The sequence below is a fragment of the Rutidosis leptorrhynchoides genome, unplaced genomic scaffold, assembly GCF_046630445.1.
Source record: "Rutidosis leptorrhynchoides isolate AG116_Rl617_1_P2 unplaced genomic scaffold, CSIRO_AGI_Rlap_v1 contig119, whole genome shotgun sequence".
Lineage (NCBI taxonomy): Eukaryota > Viridiplantae > Streptophyta > Magnoliopsida > Asterales > Asteraceae > Rutidosis > Rutidosis leptorrhynchoides.
This window is the reverse complement of record NW_027266374.1, coordinates 79,349-95,064: the sequence shown is the minus strand read 5'-3', so window position 1 is coordinate 95,064 and position 15,716 is coordinate 79,349. Positions and strand designations below refer to the sequence as shown.

General features: G+C 37.2%; 2 protein-coding genes across 2 annotated transcripts; both read left to right on the top strand.

Annotated features, from left to right (window-relative positions):
• Positions 1–593: 593 nt before the first annotated feature.
• LOC139881152 (putative F-box protein At1g19160) lies at positions 594–1,919 on the top strand. Its single transcript, XM_071865668.1, has one exon. The coding sequence runs from the start codon at positions 594–596 to the stop codon at positions 1,917–1,919; it is 1,326 nt and encodes a 441-aa protein (XP_071721769.1).
• Positions 1,920–6,193: 4,274 nt separating this feature from the next.
• On the top strand, positions 6,194–12,924 carry LOC139881151 (putative disease resistance RPP13-like protein 1). The gene is made up of 4 exons (XM_071865666.1): positions 6,194–9,269; positions 9,334–10,355; positions 12,518–12,545; positions 12,734–12,924. Exons 1-4 carry the CDS (start codon positions 6,194–6,196, stop codon positions 12,922–12,924), a joined length of 4,317 nt encoding a protein of 1,438 aa, XP_071721767.1.
• Positions 12,925–15,716: the final 2,792 nt, after the last annotated feature.

The following is a 15,716-nucleotide window of genomic DNA, read 5'->3' as shown; positions in this document are numbered from 1 at the left end:
TCCACCGGAACAGGAATGCAGCAGTGTCTATCCTCAAAGATCTCTGCAAAATGCCCGGCCATGAATGTTCCGATCTAATGTCTTCCTTCACTGGTAATTTACAGTCCTCTTCTACCAGAGAAAAAAGCATTTTATTCCTAATGAAGCCATTTGTATGAACAGATCAGAATTGTTGTGTGATCCTCGAGGACGGACAATTTCCTTGAATATGATATGAGCCTTGATCTACCTCAACAAAGAATTTAATACACATATCTGAAAGTAAGCATTGATTTCTTACATTAAGTCATAAACTATTAAATTTTATTTTGACTTTATGTTCGATTTTGATGTTGTTTCTGAGTAGTGGTGAGAAAAGGAACTTTGATTGAAGTTGTTATCATCTTCTGTGTTAAAGTGAAGGCGAGTGATGGGATGAAAAATAGTTTTCACGTGTCAAATAGAAAAAAACACCAAGTTAAGTACAGATGTAGTAAGTTTTTAAAGTACAGAACAGAAACACAACCGAACTGAAGAAAACGTCATGTGTGTAAGCCAGTACTAGACAGTTGGCACGTGTCGCTGATAACAAAACAAATTGCTATGTGTCGCTGATGAAAGCTTTAGGGTTACAATCTGAGTCTCTATCTCTGATGGATTATGAAATCAAATCTATGAAGAGAAAAAATTCTGAAATCAAATCTATGAAGCGAAAAAGGGAAAAGAAAATTAATGGCGGAACGGGCATCGGAGATGTACCAGAGGAGATCCTAGTGGAGATCCTGATTAGATTGCCTGCAAAGTCAATCCATTGTTCGTGTCGATTCGTCTGTAAACGGTGGCGTTTGATAATCAAAACTCCTATATTTTGTGCAAGGCACCTGACATTCATAGCAGAGGATGGCGGCGGCGAAGAAGAATCTGAACTCGTGATCTTTCAGATGAATTGTGATATAATGGCCTCAGATCTGTACTCGGTTGTTGTGTCGGAGGACAGCAGAGCGTATGTGGAGGCACTATCAGAGAGACACCCTCTTTTATCGTTGAGGCGTTACTATGGTTTCTTGGGACGTGCGGTTGCCGAATCTTATGGATTGTTTTGCTTTTTTGATTCTCCAACGCTAAGTGTATGCAATCCTGCAACAAAACAAATTGTTTCATTACCACCGATTGCAATTCCTTTTGGTCCCAACAACATCCACAGGGGTCCACCGAGGAGGCGTCCAATGTTCAACCATAAGGCTGTTGCTTTCGGTTATGATAAAATCTCCAAAAAGCACAAGGTTATTCATGCTATTTTTCCAAACATTGTGGAGATTATCACCCTCGGAGGAAATATTTATAATTCTTGGCGAAGTATTCCTTCCATTCCACCTTACTGCTTTGCTAAGATGTCTACTGTATGTGCTCATGGCGACGCACACTGGCTTGTCTTTCACGACCCTGACTGGGAAAACACCAATTCCAACATACCAGGTATGATAATGTCTTTTGATTTCACAAAGGAGGAATTCGTGCTGATTCCTCATCCGCCGTTCCTAGGCTCTAAGCCTTATAATTATAATACCACCTTGAACCGCTTTAGGCTCCTCAAATGGAGAGGATCTCTGGCTTTAATCTACTTCCGCTCCACATCACAATTTGAGACATGGGTTATCAAAGACTATGCCAATAAGCAATGGGCGAGGTTGTCCATAACATATCTATCAGATATCGGTAAAACTATAAACGCCAAGGTTGATTATATTACCCGCATACTTGCCACTTGGAAAGATTATATCCTATTCTGGAAATTGGAGCATTTCATTCTTTACAATCCTGTAACTCGCCTCTCTAAATATGTGCCTCTTCCTCCTCCACCCCATCGACTAGGAAGAGTTAGAAGTATAATTCCAGGCATCTGTTATACTGCCTCCCTGGTTTCTATTCAGGACAATTGAATTGATGCCATACATTATGAGCTAATTGGAATATTATGAGCTAATTGTAATTGAAAGCTTCAAGCTCTATTCACTACTGTAATCGGTTTTATTAACAACAAAAATTGAAGCTTTCATAGTTATTAAAAATGTAGTCTCTACAGGCTTTTTCTCCTTTTATTTTCTTCCTCATGCTTAGCATCCTCTTTTCATGTATTAGCTGATGGATAGATTATATGGTATGTTTTTATGTCTCTGGGAAGTGTCAGTATGGATTTTTGGTAGCTTAGAGTCTAAGTTTCTTAAATGCACACCAACTGTTCGACATTTTTGTGGTTTGGTAGTGTGTTTAGAATATAATATATATTTGCTGGATTAGAAAATCAGAGCAGCCTTTGATGTGCCTTGAGAAGGAAGCAAGCTATAACCTATGCACAAAAGGTGTTTGATGAAATTCCTCAAAGGTGTTCTTGCTATTGCTGTGCTAGATCTTGCAGAATCGATTTCCTTCTCTAGTTAGGGGATTTCGGTTCATCATTCCAACAGTCCAAAGAAAAATTGTTGCATGATCACATGCTCAAATATATTTTTCTCCGTGAAATTAGGGAATAACAGTTATAGTAAAGAAATAAAGTTCAAACAGGCAAACAGTGTTTAGCAAACTGACCATTGTTCAATTTTATTGGCCAAATTTGACTGTTCATTGGCTTACACATTCCATCCATTCCTTTTTCATACTATGTATGTCCTTATATAGCTAAGGTTGTTTGAAACTGGTAAAAATAAAGATGATGAACTTGAATTTTCTGCAAATTTCATTCAGAGCTCATAAAACTGCTATGAGGAAGATAAAAACCTTATATAGTGGTCTTGTTACACCCTAGACGTCATAAAAGTTCTAATTACAATAATTGAGAAATGAAAAGAAAATAAGTCTGGTTTTACAAAAACCAGAATAGTACGGTGGTTTCTTCATAAAGCAATCTGAAATAATGCCAAATATCTCTAAATCGCCAAACTTTACTTCTCTTGTGTTTTTAATCCTCTGGTAAAGTGTAAATGGTGAAAACTTGCAGTAGAAAACTTCTCCCTCTTCAATTTCCTCAATATGTTGACTTGAAGTTGACTTTTCGACTCAGCCTTTAAAATGGAAAACTATCAATGCAGAAAGTTCAACTATGCTATTCTAAATGAGACTGCAATATTACTTTTCTTTAACTTGCTTGAAAATGAAAAAGATTACTGGACTTGTTTGAACTAAGAACTGAAACAAACTTCTTCGATAGCAACTTTCATTTTCTAAGGCTCAAATCTTCATTACAACTTACTAAGACATAATGTAGCTTAACTGAACTGAAATGAACAAGAAAAGAGGCCTGCATAAAATTCCCCCAATTTACAGACTCATTTTTAGCATTTTCTGCAATTCGATCACACATTTTATTCTAGAGTAGATAATTGATAGAATTGACTTCACCAATCGACTCGCAGCCTCATTTCCAAGCTAAAATAAGCTTTTAATCGACTAAATCCATCTAGTATAGAGAAAGATAGATAGTACCAAATTGGCTAGCTAAGTTTATTGCAGCAAACGGAAAACTGTATACTGTAGAGAGAAACCCTAGGATATTTGGGGCTTTTTGCTCAGACAAAATGTAGTCTAATTACTCATTTTGGCAGTGTATACGACATCTTTCTGAGTTGAATCGACGGTCTCCGGTGGTCCGCCGATTTGTATTCCGGTCACGGAGAAGTCAATTGCATCGATGAAGTTAACGGACTTCTGTACGGACGCAAAGCTGGAAGCTGCCACAAATGGACTCTCTTCAATTCGATCTGAGTCCTTAGTCTTTTCTTCAGCTACAGAAACGTCCTCCAACACTCCTCGATGTGAAGTTTCATCCTTCTCATCAGACAACACCATTTCCTTACCAGCAACACCTGAATCGATTCTAGAGGCACTTCCACCACACTGTTTTACCCCATTATTGTTCATATTCATCAAAAACACTTCCAAGAATGTTTTTGCAGCAATTTCTCCAAAGACAGTGGCTTGTTGGCCAAGTTTCTTCTTTCTAGGTTTCCCTTTCACTTCATTCTTCTTCTTTTAATCAATTGTTGAAGACTGATTAATTATTGAATTGGACTTGTATAACTAGTATGTGTATGTGAGAAAGAGTATACATATATACTGTATATTTTGAACAAACTAATGACAATGTCAAACTAATGACAATGTCGTCTTTCAAAATCCCATTGGAACTTATTCATCAACTCCAAACTTGCCTTCGAAAACAAGACAATGTTTCCTGGTACGACCCAGATGATGAACCCTCAATAATTCCTAATCATCCAATCGATCCATCGTCCCCAAATATGAGGTGCAAGAAATGTAATGGGAGGCTTCTTAGAGGTGATCATTCCGTCATTTGCGTCTTCTGTGGCAAATAGTTACCACAAAAACAACAACTCACAGCTGATTCTCTCACTTTCAACTCTACTTTGGCCTGCAAATGGTTGTTTCAGTCTCTAAACTTGGATGATGAACCTGTAAGTTTCTCCATTTCTGCAACTGTTTAATGATTTTGCACTTTTGGCTTGGTCCATAGAGGATGTTTATGAAAATCAACCAAACTGTCTTGTTAAGAAGAGCTCACCCTAGTTGTAGTCTTGTTAGGAGAAAACCAAGTTGTAAGCTTTGTTACCGAGTTGTAGGCTTGTTAAGAAAATATCGAGTTGTAGGCTTATTGGAGCTTACCGAGTTTTAGGCTTGTTATGAGCTTTCCCGTGTTGCAGGCTTGTTATGATCTTACCCAAGTTGTAGGATTTTTATTAGCTTACCGAGTTATAGTATTGTTGGAGCTTAACGAGCTGTAGTCTTGTTGGAACATACCGAGTTGTAGACTTGTTATCAGATCACCGATTTGTAGGATTGTTGGAACATCCCGAATTGTAAACTTGTTATGAGATTACCGAGTAGTAGGCTTGTTGGAGAATACCGAGTTGTAGGTTTATTAAGAGCTTAGCTTACCAAATTGTAGGCTTGTTTATCCAAAAGAATGAAGGCATTAATCAATCATGTGACAAAGAGCAGAGAAATGCCACCAACTGTGAATCTGATTATGATTTCTTTGGATGAATTGGTCGGTATGATAATATATTCGATTGGTGCAAATTAACCTTCTTGAGGATTCTTTAAAATAAACCTTAATTGTTTTTCTCTATGTTATTGGTTCTTGGAGTGATTTTACAAGCTCAACTCATGCAAATGATCCTTCTAGTTCTAATGGTTTATCTAATCGATTGAACTTCCCTCATTTCGTGGAGACCCTTTTTGCCAAAGGATCTCATTTTGATAAATTTTTCATTGGTTTTTTAAGAATTGATTACCCTAAAGATGAAGGTCAAAGAATACAGTTCCAAAAGGAGAAGCTGATTTCAAAAAGGTTAAGAGCTCAAATGGAAACAACAAGGTGGATATGTTTGACGATTTTCCATTTATGCTTGAAAGAAATCTCTGTAAAATCGTCCGAGGCGGACAAATTTAGTTCTTTCTAAAGAATGATTCACATATATTTGGTTCTCTACATTTATTTTTATATCTGTTTTTCCCTGTTGATCGTTCATTAATGGCTGCTAACTATGTTTGGGAAATACCATAAAAATAAAGCAGAGACTTCCTTTTGCTTTCTTTAATTATTGAGTTTTGAGGCCCACCAGTATTCCATTGATAAAAACTTATCTCTTATTTCTTTGGTTGATCATTTATTTATTTTCTATTAAAAAGGACAATAGGCATCTGGAATCGTATCTCCCAATCAAATAATTGTCTCCTTAGTTAAGCTAAAAACTTTGATCGAATCACTAATTTGATTATTGAACTGCGACTAGTAGAGTACTAAACAAGTTAGGCATTTATTTTCAAGCTAAATGTTACTTCATGTGAAAGAAAGGAAAAGATATATTTTGGCAGGGTAGAGTTAGGAATTGCTTTTAACAACTTTAAGTATAATTCCATTCCTGCTCACAAAGTAACATTCACTTTTGAGTCCCAGCACTCAATAATATGCTCATTCTTTTCTTTGAATATTTATCATCAATCGAAATCTTGCTTTCACTATTTTTACATTACTTTCTTCCAGCTCACAACTACTAGTTCCGGTCTTTAATTTTTTCTCTGAAATCAATTTGTTATCAAATCATCACACTCTTGCTTTAATTTTACCATTTTTTAACTCTCTTGTTGATCGCTTAATTTGTTAAAAACAATTCTCGGCTTCTCTATAAAAAAAAAGATGGTGGGTGGAGAGATTTTCCTTTCCGCATTCCTTCAGGTGCTGTTCGAGAGGTTGACACCTCGTGTTGGTGACTTGTGGAAACTTGCTCGCCGTGATGGACTTGAGAAGAAGCTGGAGGCTCTGGTCAAACTCTTTCGAACTGTCGAAGCAGTTCTTGCTGATGCAGAGGAGAAGATGTTCTCCCAACATGCCGTCAAGATCTGGCTGGATGATCTCCGAGAATTGGCTTATGATGCAGAAGATGTCCTGGATGAATTTTCTACCGAATCTTTGAGGCTCAAGGTGAAGGCCAAACAACAAGCAGCTTCCAACCTCTCAACTAAGTGTGCAAACCTCGCCCCTGCTCGATTTACTCCATCTGCTCTCAAGTTCAAGATCAAGATTGGATCCAAAATAGATGCTATCATGAGTCGACTAGAAGCTATCTCGAAGAGGAAAGACCAACTTTGTTTGGTGGGAAGGGATGGAGGAGCCTCTGGATCCAGTTATACATGGCAATCAATACCAACTACGTCTTCACCGATCGAAGTTGCTGTTTATGGGAGAGATGATGATAAAAAGAATATTGTTGAAATGTTGCTCAAAGATAATGGGAATTGTGACGTGATACCAATCGTTGCTATGGGAGGTGCCGGAAAGACGACTCTTGCCCAACATGTCTACGGGGATCATGTTGTGTCTCAGGCCTTTCAAACAAAAGCATGGGTCTGTGTCTCTAATGATTTCAATATCATTAGAGTAATGAAAGCACTCTTAGAAGATCTCACTTCTCAACCTTGTGAGTTGAAAGAGTTGCAATCAGTTAAAGCAAGACTGGAAGGGGTTTTAACGGGAAAAAGGTTTTTGATCGTTCTTGATGATATATGGGAGCATACTTTCAGCCAAGAGAAGTGGCTACCTTTAAAGTCTTTGTTCATAGTTGGTGGCCCTGGAAGTAAAATTATTGTTACAACGCGCCAACTAGAAGTTGCAAAAATGATGGGTACTATTCAGCCTTATAAATTAAAGCTTTTGTCAGATGAGGATTGTTGGAAGCTTTTTAAAACCCATGCATTTAATAAAAGAGACGTTGGTGTACATATCAATCTGGAATCAATACATGAAAAGGTTGTTTCTAGTTGTGATGGTTTGCCCTTGGCAGCAAGAATCCTTGGAGGTCTCCTATGCAGCAAAGCACCAGAAGATTGGGGAGAGATATTAAACAGCCAGATATGGAACATGCATGGAGATGTTCGCGAAGTTTTAAGATTGAGCTATCACTACCTTCCTCGAAAACTAAAGAAATGCTTTAGTTATTGTGCTGTTTTTCCTCAAGATTATGAGTTTACCGAGGAAGAGTTGGTGCTTTTATGGATGGCAGAAGGTCTCATTGAAGAAGGTAACAAGAAAGTGATTGAAGCGGGCTGCATGTGTTTCCGTGAACTAGTCTCGAGGTCACTTTTTCAAACATCCAGTGAGAAAAATTTCAAATTTATCATGCACGACCTCGTACATGAACTAGCACAAAAGGTCGACGGAGGCATACATTTTCTTTTGGATGATGTCTCAAAGATTGATGAGAATCAAGGAGGAATTAAAAGGGCACGTCACTTGTCTTATATCTCATGCGGAAGTGATATCTCAAAGAGGTTTGAAGGAATTCGTAAAGCAAAACATTTAAGGACGTTTCTACCTTTACGAAGCAATGACGGCTTTTTGGCTAACAGTGTTCTCCATCAAATTCCTCAGTTCAAAAGGTTGAGGACATTGTCTTTAAGTGGTTACTATATCACCGAGCTCCCTGATTCAATTGGAAATTTGAAATATTTAAGGTATCTTGATCTTTCGAGCACTTACATTCGATGTTTACCCGAGTCGACTTGTTCATTATACAATTTGTTGATTTTATCGCTGAGAGATTGCTACAATCTTAAAACATTGCCTTCAAAAATGGAGAACTTGATCAGTTTATGTTATCTTGACATCACTAATGCTAACTCGCTGGAAGAAATGCCACCTGGATTGGGAGAATTGAAATCTCTGCAAGTGTTGTCTAATTTCATTGTAGGGAAAGGTGGTCGGTGTAGTGGAGTAAATGAATTGATGAACTTGAAGGATTTACGTGGTACACTGCATATATCAAAGTTAGAAAACGTTGGTGATGCTAATAATTCAATTCTGAATGAGAAAGAGCACTTGGAGGTTCTGGAGTTGAGATGGGATCGCAATATTGACGATTTTAGAAGCGCAGAGACTGAAAAATGCGTGTTCAACATGCTACAACCTCACAAAAATCTTAAAGAGCTCATAATCGGACGTTACGGTGGTGATGCATTCCCAACATGGTTAGGAGATCCTTCCTTCTCTAATATGAAGATCCTAAAGCTAGAGAATTGCAAACGATGTACATATTTGCCATCAGTCGGCCAACTTCCTTCCCTCAAAGTCTTAGAAATCAGAGGAATGGATGGAGTAAAAAGCGTGGGAGCTGAATTTTCTGGTACTACTAATTCAAAGGTCTTTCTTTCATTGCAGTCATTGTCTTTCCATGATATGCCAGAGTGGGAAAATTGGAATGTTTTTGAAGTCAATAAGCAAGTGGAATGGTTTTCTCGCTTGTGTGAATTTTCAATTGTGAAATGCCCAAAACTGTTAGGCAATTTACCAAACCACTTTACGTCATTGAAGAAACTTGAAGTCCGTAGATGTGAAAAGTTGAACGTTTTGAATGTATACTTTCCAGAGTCGTGCATGTTAGAAATTGATGGTTGTGAAGAGATTGCCAGCAGGAGTTCAATGGATCTCACACAAGCCACACACCTTCAGATACATGGTAATGTTCCTAAGAGCATGATCCCATCCAAATGGAAATCAACTGGATATTTGATATTGTATAATTGTAGTAGGCTACAGAGGTTTCCAATAACCTTGTATAGCATGACACACCTTATAAGTTTCGAAATTAAAGGATGCTCGAGTCTTGTATCTCCTCTTCCAAGTGCAGTTTTCTCGTTACCTGTACTTGAAACAATAAATATTCAAGGGTGCACAAATTTGGAAGCTTTGATAGATGAAGAGTGTTATAACTTGGGAGGCTCGTCAACTACAATAGAGAAGAAGTTGTCTGTTTCGGATTGTGAATCTCTTGTCATCAACAGGAATGCTGCCTGATTCAATTACATATTTGAAAGTATCCTACTGTGGGAAGCTAGAATGTGTAACCAAGACAACTTTACCTTCTTCACTTACAAATCTTGATATTTACCAATGTAAAGGTCTTGAGTTTGTGGCGGAGACATTTATGGAGAGCACAAAGCTTGAGTCAATTGTTATTCGTCAGTGTGATAATTTGCAAAGGCTTCCAGATGATATGCACACACTCGGCAATCTCGAGAAAATCAGCATTGAATATTGTCCGAATTTGTTGTGTTTCCCTCAGGGGGGTTTGCCCAAAAGCAATAAGCTGAAAGAGCTCTCCATCTGTTGGTGTGATAAACTGGCGGCCCCATCTTTGATAGGTATCACTTCCCTTACGAGTTTGAGTATTGGGGGTGACGACAATAATTGTAGGAGATTATTGGAATGGGAAGGCTTACATACACTCCCCAATCTTACATCTCTCTACATTTATCGTTCAGACATGGAAGAGATACCTGTCAATAACCTGCCCATCTCTCTTAAGGAATTTGTAATCGTTGGTTGTCCAAACCTCACATCCTTATCAAATCTACCCCACTCTCTCACCCAATTAGAAGTCTATAATTGTCCAAAGCTCATGTCTTTATCAAATCTGCCCCACTCTCTTACTCGATTAAAAATATATCAAATCTGCCTCACATCCTTACTGAATCTTCCCATCTCCCTCACCCAATTGGAAATCTGGAGATGTCTAAACATAGTATCCTTACCAAATCTACCCATCCGACTTATCGAATTAAAAATATATTTTTGTGAAAATCTGAAATACATGTCGTCATCCTCCTTCAATAACTTTCACAACCTCACCTCTCTTGAAACTTTGCGTATCTGGAGATGTCCAAAGCTCAAATCCCTACCAAAGGAGGGCCTGCCTCCTTCACTTGAGTGTCTAGATATCATTGGTTGTCCGTTGCTTAAGGAGAGGTGCAAAAGGGATAAAGGCAAAGACTGGCGCAAGATTGCTGACATCCCTGAAGTTGAGATTGATTACAAGTACATATATGAGAGTGACTCTGCATCAGAAGATGAATAAATCGCGCCACCTGCTCATTCCAATGAACAAGACAAGAGATACTTAATTTGAAGGTTAGTTTACTTGATTAATTAAGCGTAATATATATATATATATATCTATTTTCTTCATTACGCACGACATGCTTAATTGTTATTTATCTCTTCTATTAATTTTCTACACAAGAAGAGTGGGCGTGTGAGCTTTTATTTTTACGAGAAACCCATTGATATCTAATGTTGAGCTTCAAGTGTTCGACGTTTTGTCCGAATGAGAAATACTACTAAAATTTAAAGTTAGCAATAATGCTTCGATGGCATTGGGTGGTCACATTATTGAGTAATTGATTAATTAATCATGTATTAGGTTGTTTAGTTTTTCTGCGTATAAGATTCTCAGCTAGTTTGTTTGTTTCTCATGCTTTAATACGGTTATACTCAAATCAATCAGTAGCTATGATCTTGTGCTCTACCTGATTTTTTTTTTTTAATTTTTTTTTCAGTATGGCTGCTGATACGCCTGCCCAAGCGCTGAGAAAGGGCACTATGGAGACATTAGAGCGGAGATTTGCGGCAACCAAAGCTACTGGGCTCAATCAATTCCAAAAGTTGGATGAAAAAAAGAGGGTAAGTTTAGAACATGGGAAGAAATCATGCAATCTTCATTTTAATGAGTTTATTTTAGTAAAGGGCGTGATAGCACTTCTGTTGTTTTACAGCTGCTTCGTAGTGGATCCGCTGTATCATCAGACATCCAAACACTTCGATGAAGGTGGAGCTAAGGGCCTATTGTTAAACAACCATAGAAAAATGCTTGGGCAGGTCCTGATCATTGGAAATATCAAAGAGCTAAAGGTATGGTAACACTCTGGTTTGGAGCAGTAAATGATGATTTCAAACCTTTATTAGTATGGTGATGTTTTGATAGCATTTATTTGTAGGTTCAGAGGATGTTCCTGTCGCAGAAGATGGAGCACCGGTAGTAGATAAGACTGATGCAAGATTGCTGACATACCTGTTGTTTGTATTGATGGGAAGTACGTTTATGGATGACCCTGTGTCAGATGATGAATAAATCCGATCTACTCATTCCATCAACAAGACAAGAGATACTTCTTATTCATGGCAAGTACATATAAATCAGAGATACTTAATTTGCAAGCCTTGATCAAGGTTAGGATATATATATATATATATTCTACATTACGCACCACATGGTTAATTGTTATTAATGTTGAGCTTGAAGTGTTTGACTGAATGAGAAATACTAAAATTGTCATGGAACTGACTATGCATAAAGTTAGCAATAATGCTTCCATGGCATTGGGTGGTCACATTATTGGCTCGAAATTGTCATGTCAAAAACTTGTTTTCATCTCTTCTTATTCATGGTTTTGTTCTGCTGAAGCAACGTTAATTGACACAGATTCATTTCAATACTAACATGCCTAGTCTTATATTTCCCTTTTGCCAACTTTGAGCTTACTTTGGTTACCAGAGCATAGTTTAAGTTAATAGCATATGAATCTAATGATGGTAGCAAACTTTTAAGCAGTTTGTGTTCATTAAGATATTCTTATAAAACAGTTTTTTGTTTCGTGTTCTTTTTTGAAGGTTTTTTTCTGGATGTGTACTGGTTGTTCCATCTTGTTTCCTCATACATCCATGAACAAGACGAGAGATATTTTGCAAGCCTTGAAGGTTAGTTTACTTGATTAATTAAGCTATCTATTTATCTCTTCTATTAATGTTTTTGGTTGTATTAAGCCTCTTATCCAACCTTTCTTATTCCTTTTTTTGCAGGTCAAGTTGTCACCAACAGTTCCTCTGCCACGTCGTCATCATGGACATACTAGCTATATATGTAAATTAAGTTGGGTTGTTTTTCAAATGTAACTGATGTTTCAAGCTTTTTTCCGTGTTCGTTCTCTATTAGTATAGGAATAGGATTTGCAGAACAGAGATTGCTTTTTTGTATTTCCTCTCTTTATTTCCATAACAGAAAAGAATTGCTATCCGTGGATGTAGGTCAGATTGACCGAACCACGTAAATCTCCTCGTCTTCTTTCTGATTGTTGCAATGTCATGTTTTCGCTGACAAGAGCAAATAGGACCTTAATTTGGCGATTTAACAATTTCAACTGTGATAATAAGCGACAAGGTAAGAAACAAAAGGAATAGACAATGAACAGATTAGAACCTAATAATATTATCTCTAGAGCGTTCGCGTATTATCTCTGATTTTTGCTGAATTAATTATTTAGTTTGAGGAGACTAGTACGAAGAAGACTAGTACTATATATATATGGTTTCTCAGAAAATATTGAATCTCTCTCATTTCCTCCACAGATTACTTCCTTCTAGATCACTCAATACTACGTACCCAAGCTTTGAAGCTCAAGGTGATGGCCAAACAACAAAAAGCAACAATCAGCTCGTTTAAGCGAGAACACATCGACCCTGCTCGATTTACTTCATCTGCTCTCAAGTTCAAGAAAAAAATGGGACAAAAAATGTTGGAAGTATGCTTTTATGATTAAAATTATGAAGGTAAAATTGTTGGAAGGTTTGTAATTTGATTTTGTCATAAGGAGAAGTTTTGTTATAACAACATTGGATATTGTGTACAACTTCTTGTACAAGTTGCACTTTATCTTGACTATAAAAGACCCTCTTCTCTATGTACTCAAATATATGGAATAATAGTGTGTTGAAGAAGATTATAAGTAAAAATGTAGTTCTTAAAGTTCTTCTCTCATTTTCTTTCAATGCCTTGGTTAAATACTAACTCCGTCCCTAATCAAGTGTCACATTTCCTATGTAATTTACATAGAAAAGGTGACAGTTAATTAGGGACGGAGGGAGTATCATGTTCTTCCTTAGTTTTATGTTATTTTCGTGTCACTACACCTACACCATCAACCCTAAAAAGGCCTAAACTCTTGTTCATGAAAGATCTTTGTAGTTCTGGTTTCTTGTAAGGACCAGAATGCAATGTTTTCAAAGTTCAGGGACCATTTTGTAAATTCGTCCAAAATCCTCTGTTTTTGCATTCTTCTCTGGATTTTCGATTGCAGAGTTAGATTTTACAACTTTTCCAAGAAAAGATAGATGCTGTCATGAGCCGATTATAAGGCTAGAAGCTATTAAGGACTCCTTATACACTAGCAATTGCATCCGCATCTCCGATGATCAACCTGAATTTTCGATTTGCATCCACTGCGATTTCAATGAAATCGACCTTCCGATATTCTACGACAAGCTCGACAATAGCTATTTTCTATCTCTGCGATTTGCATTAATCTCTGTGACATCTCTGATGCAATTTTCCGATGATCCTCCACGCCGACATCGTACTGTCACGATCATATATCCTCACATCAATGAGTTTAGCTTTGACTTCATACTGCTGATCGTTCATCGATCGTGTTGACTGCTTCATCTCCTTGTGCAGAAGGTTTCAAATCCTCTTTCTTCAATATAGTTAGTTGTTTGGTTATACTGATTGAAAAACAAAAACAAAATCGTATATAGTTGGGGAAAATGCAAAAACAGATAGGTATAGTATAGTTTATATTGTATTTTCTGTTTGATTTTTGTTTAGTTCACTATATCTGCTTCTCCGAGTAGCATAGCTTGCTAGTACGGAGGTCTGGCTGTTTTCCAGTCCTTGTTTGGATGATTCTGCATAGTCTATCCTGGATAGATTTGTTGCTGCATTCCCTTTGTTTGGACAGTCAGCCGTCTGATTTGGGTTGTTTGTGGTTCATTGTTACTTGGAGGCTGGAGCTTTGTATTTTGGTATTTGTATTTTGGTTGGCGATTGGATTTTGGCTTCACCTACAATATTTCTGCTGTTTTATTCTATAAGTAATATTTTAAGTGTGTTGAACAACTTTTTATTTTCCTCTTATTAGTACAAGCCAAAGTTGTAAATGGAATTGTGTGATGGCATTTTGAGAGGTGAATTCAGAGTGTTTTATGTAGTCGTGTCGTTTTGGAATCGATAACTATGAACAGGTGAACTTAGATGATACCCCTTAAAACTTGACTGAATCTGATTTTGAAAGTCTAGGTTGCAAGACAGAAGGGCTCTCAGGTTCAGATGTCTCTATTTGTGTAGCCATAATGTTCCTTTTTATATACAGTCGAATAGAGGCAAGTGCCTTTCACTTCTTTTCTTTCAAATATCTTATTCAGATTCTTTTAGAAGTGACTACAATTATGATGTGGAAAATCACCGAGTCATTTAGAACCATCATTATGATGGATGATTTCAAGGTGATTGTTCTTCTTGCTCTTTTTTTTGTCTATAGAATAAAAATAATGAAACAAAGGTCTGACTGAACATTTATGCACCTGAAATATGAGTCGATGGGTTTTGATATGGATCTCTTTTAGCATGTCTCCTTGTGTTTGTTTGTTCACTTGTAGAAGCTGAGGTGCGATGCTTTCCTGAATTCTTTTTAAGGCACTTGGAAGTTGTGATCCTTATTTTAATATTATTGACTCTACGCGATGATATGCAATGTTTATAGCTTTCTAAAACTTCTTGAAATAAGCTATTTTTCTTTTTGCGAGATCCTTATTTGATGTTGTGATTCTCATATATTGCTTCTTCATAATTGCAGGAATTGCTGCATAGGAGAATTACATTGGTCGTCACAAAAGACTAGGTGAAATTGCAGGTGAACATTGAGTTTGGCACATTCCCATCGGTACTATATTTCAGTAAAGAATTTGGTTTCTTTAGTGCTGACTGGAGTGCTGTCTTGAGGAAAAAATACATTTAGAGATAGGAGTTAAGTTAGAAGGGAAGAATTTGTGTTTTGAGAATTTCATTTAGGCTTATGTTTTTTTGGTATTCTGAGTGAGATGTAAAATCAGAATTGCAGGATAGAGTGAGAGAATTGTATCATGCATCTCGGCAAGTCGACCATACGTAAAAGAACAGACTTTTTTCGACAGTTTCTTTTTCCTTGCCGTTTAATATGGCAAGATTGTGGATTCTTGTTACGGATGCTCTGTTTTCCATTTCCCCATAGTGTTTGGGTTTGATACTTAGCTGATTGTGTCTGAGTTTTTTCCGTTCATTTGATTTACTATTGTGAACCATTATGGGTTCTCATCTAGGGTTTTTCCATGAATAAGTTGTCACGTCATTCTTTTATCATGGGAGTCACATATTTTCTTGTTTATTTTCCACACAGCCTCGATAAACTTTCTAAGCTGAAGCGCCACCATAACCCTAACAATCCATCACAAACGACTTAATCATTAGAGAGAGAGAGGGAGAGAGACGGGGAAAAGATTGAAAGGCTCACTTCATTGA

What these genes read in the sequence shown, in the direction of transcription:
- LOC139881151 (XM_071865666.1), top strand. Translation starts at nt 6,194, where the DNA reads ATGGTGGGTGGAGAGATTTTCCTTTCCGCATTCCTTCAGGTGCTGTTC. An exon ending in CTGACATCCCTGAAGTTGAG is followed by an intron (nt 10,356 to 12,517) that starts ATTGATTACAAG and finishes TGGCGATTTAAC; the next exon opens with AATTTCAACTGTGATAATAA. An exon ending in CTGTGATAATAAGCGACAAG is followed by an intron (nt 12,546 to 12,733) that starts GTAAGAAACAAA and finishes TTTCCTCCACAG; the next exon opens with ATTACTTCCTTCTAGATCAC.
- LOC139881152 (XM_071865668.1), top strand. Translation starts at nt 594, where the DNA reads ATGAAAGCTTTAGGGTTACAATCTGAGTCTCTATCTCTGATGGATTAT.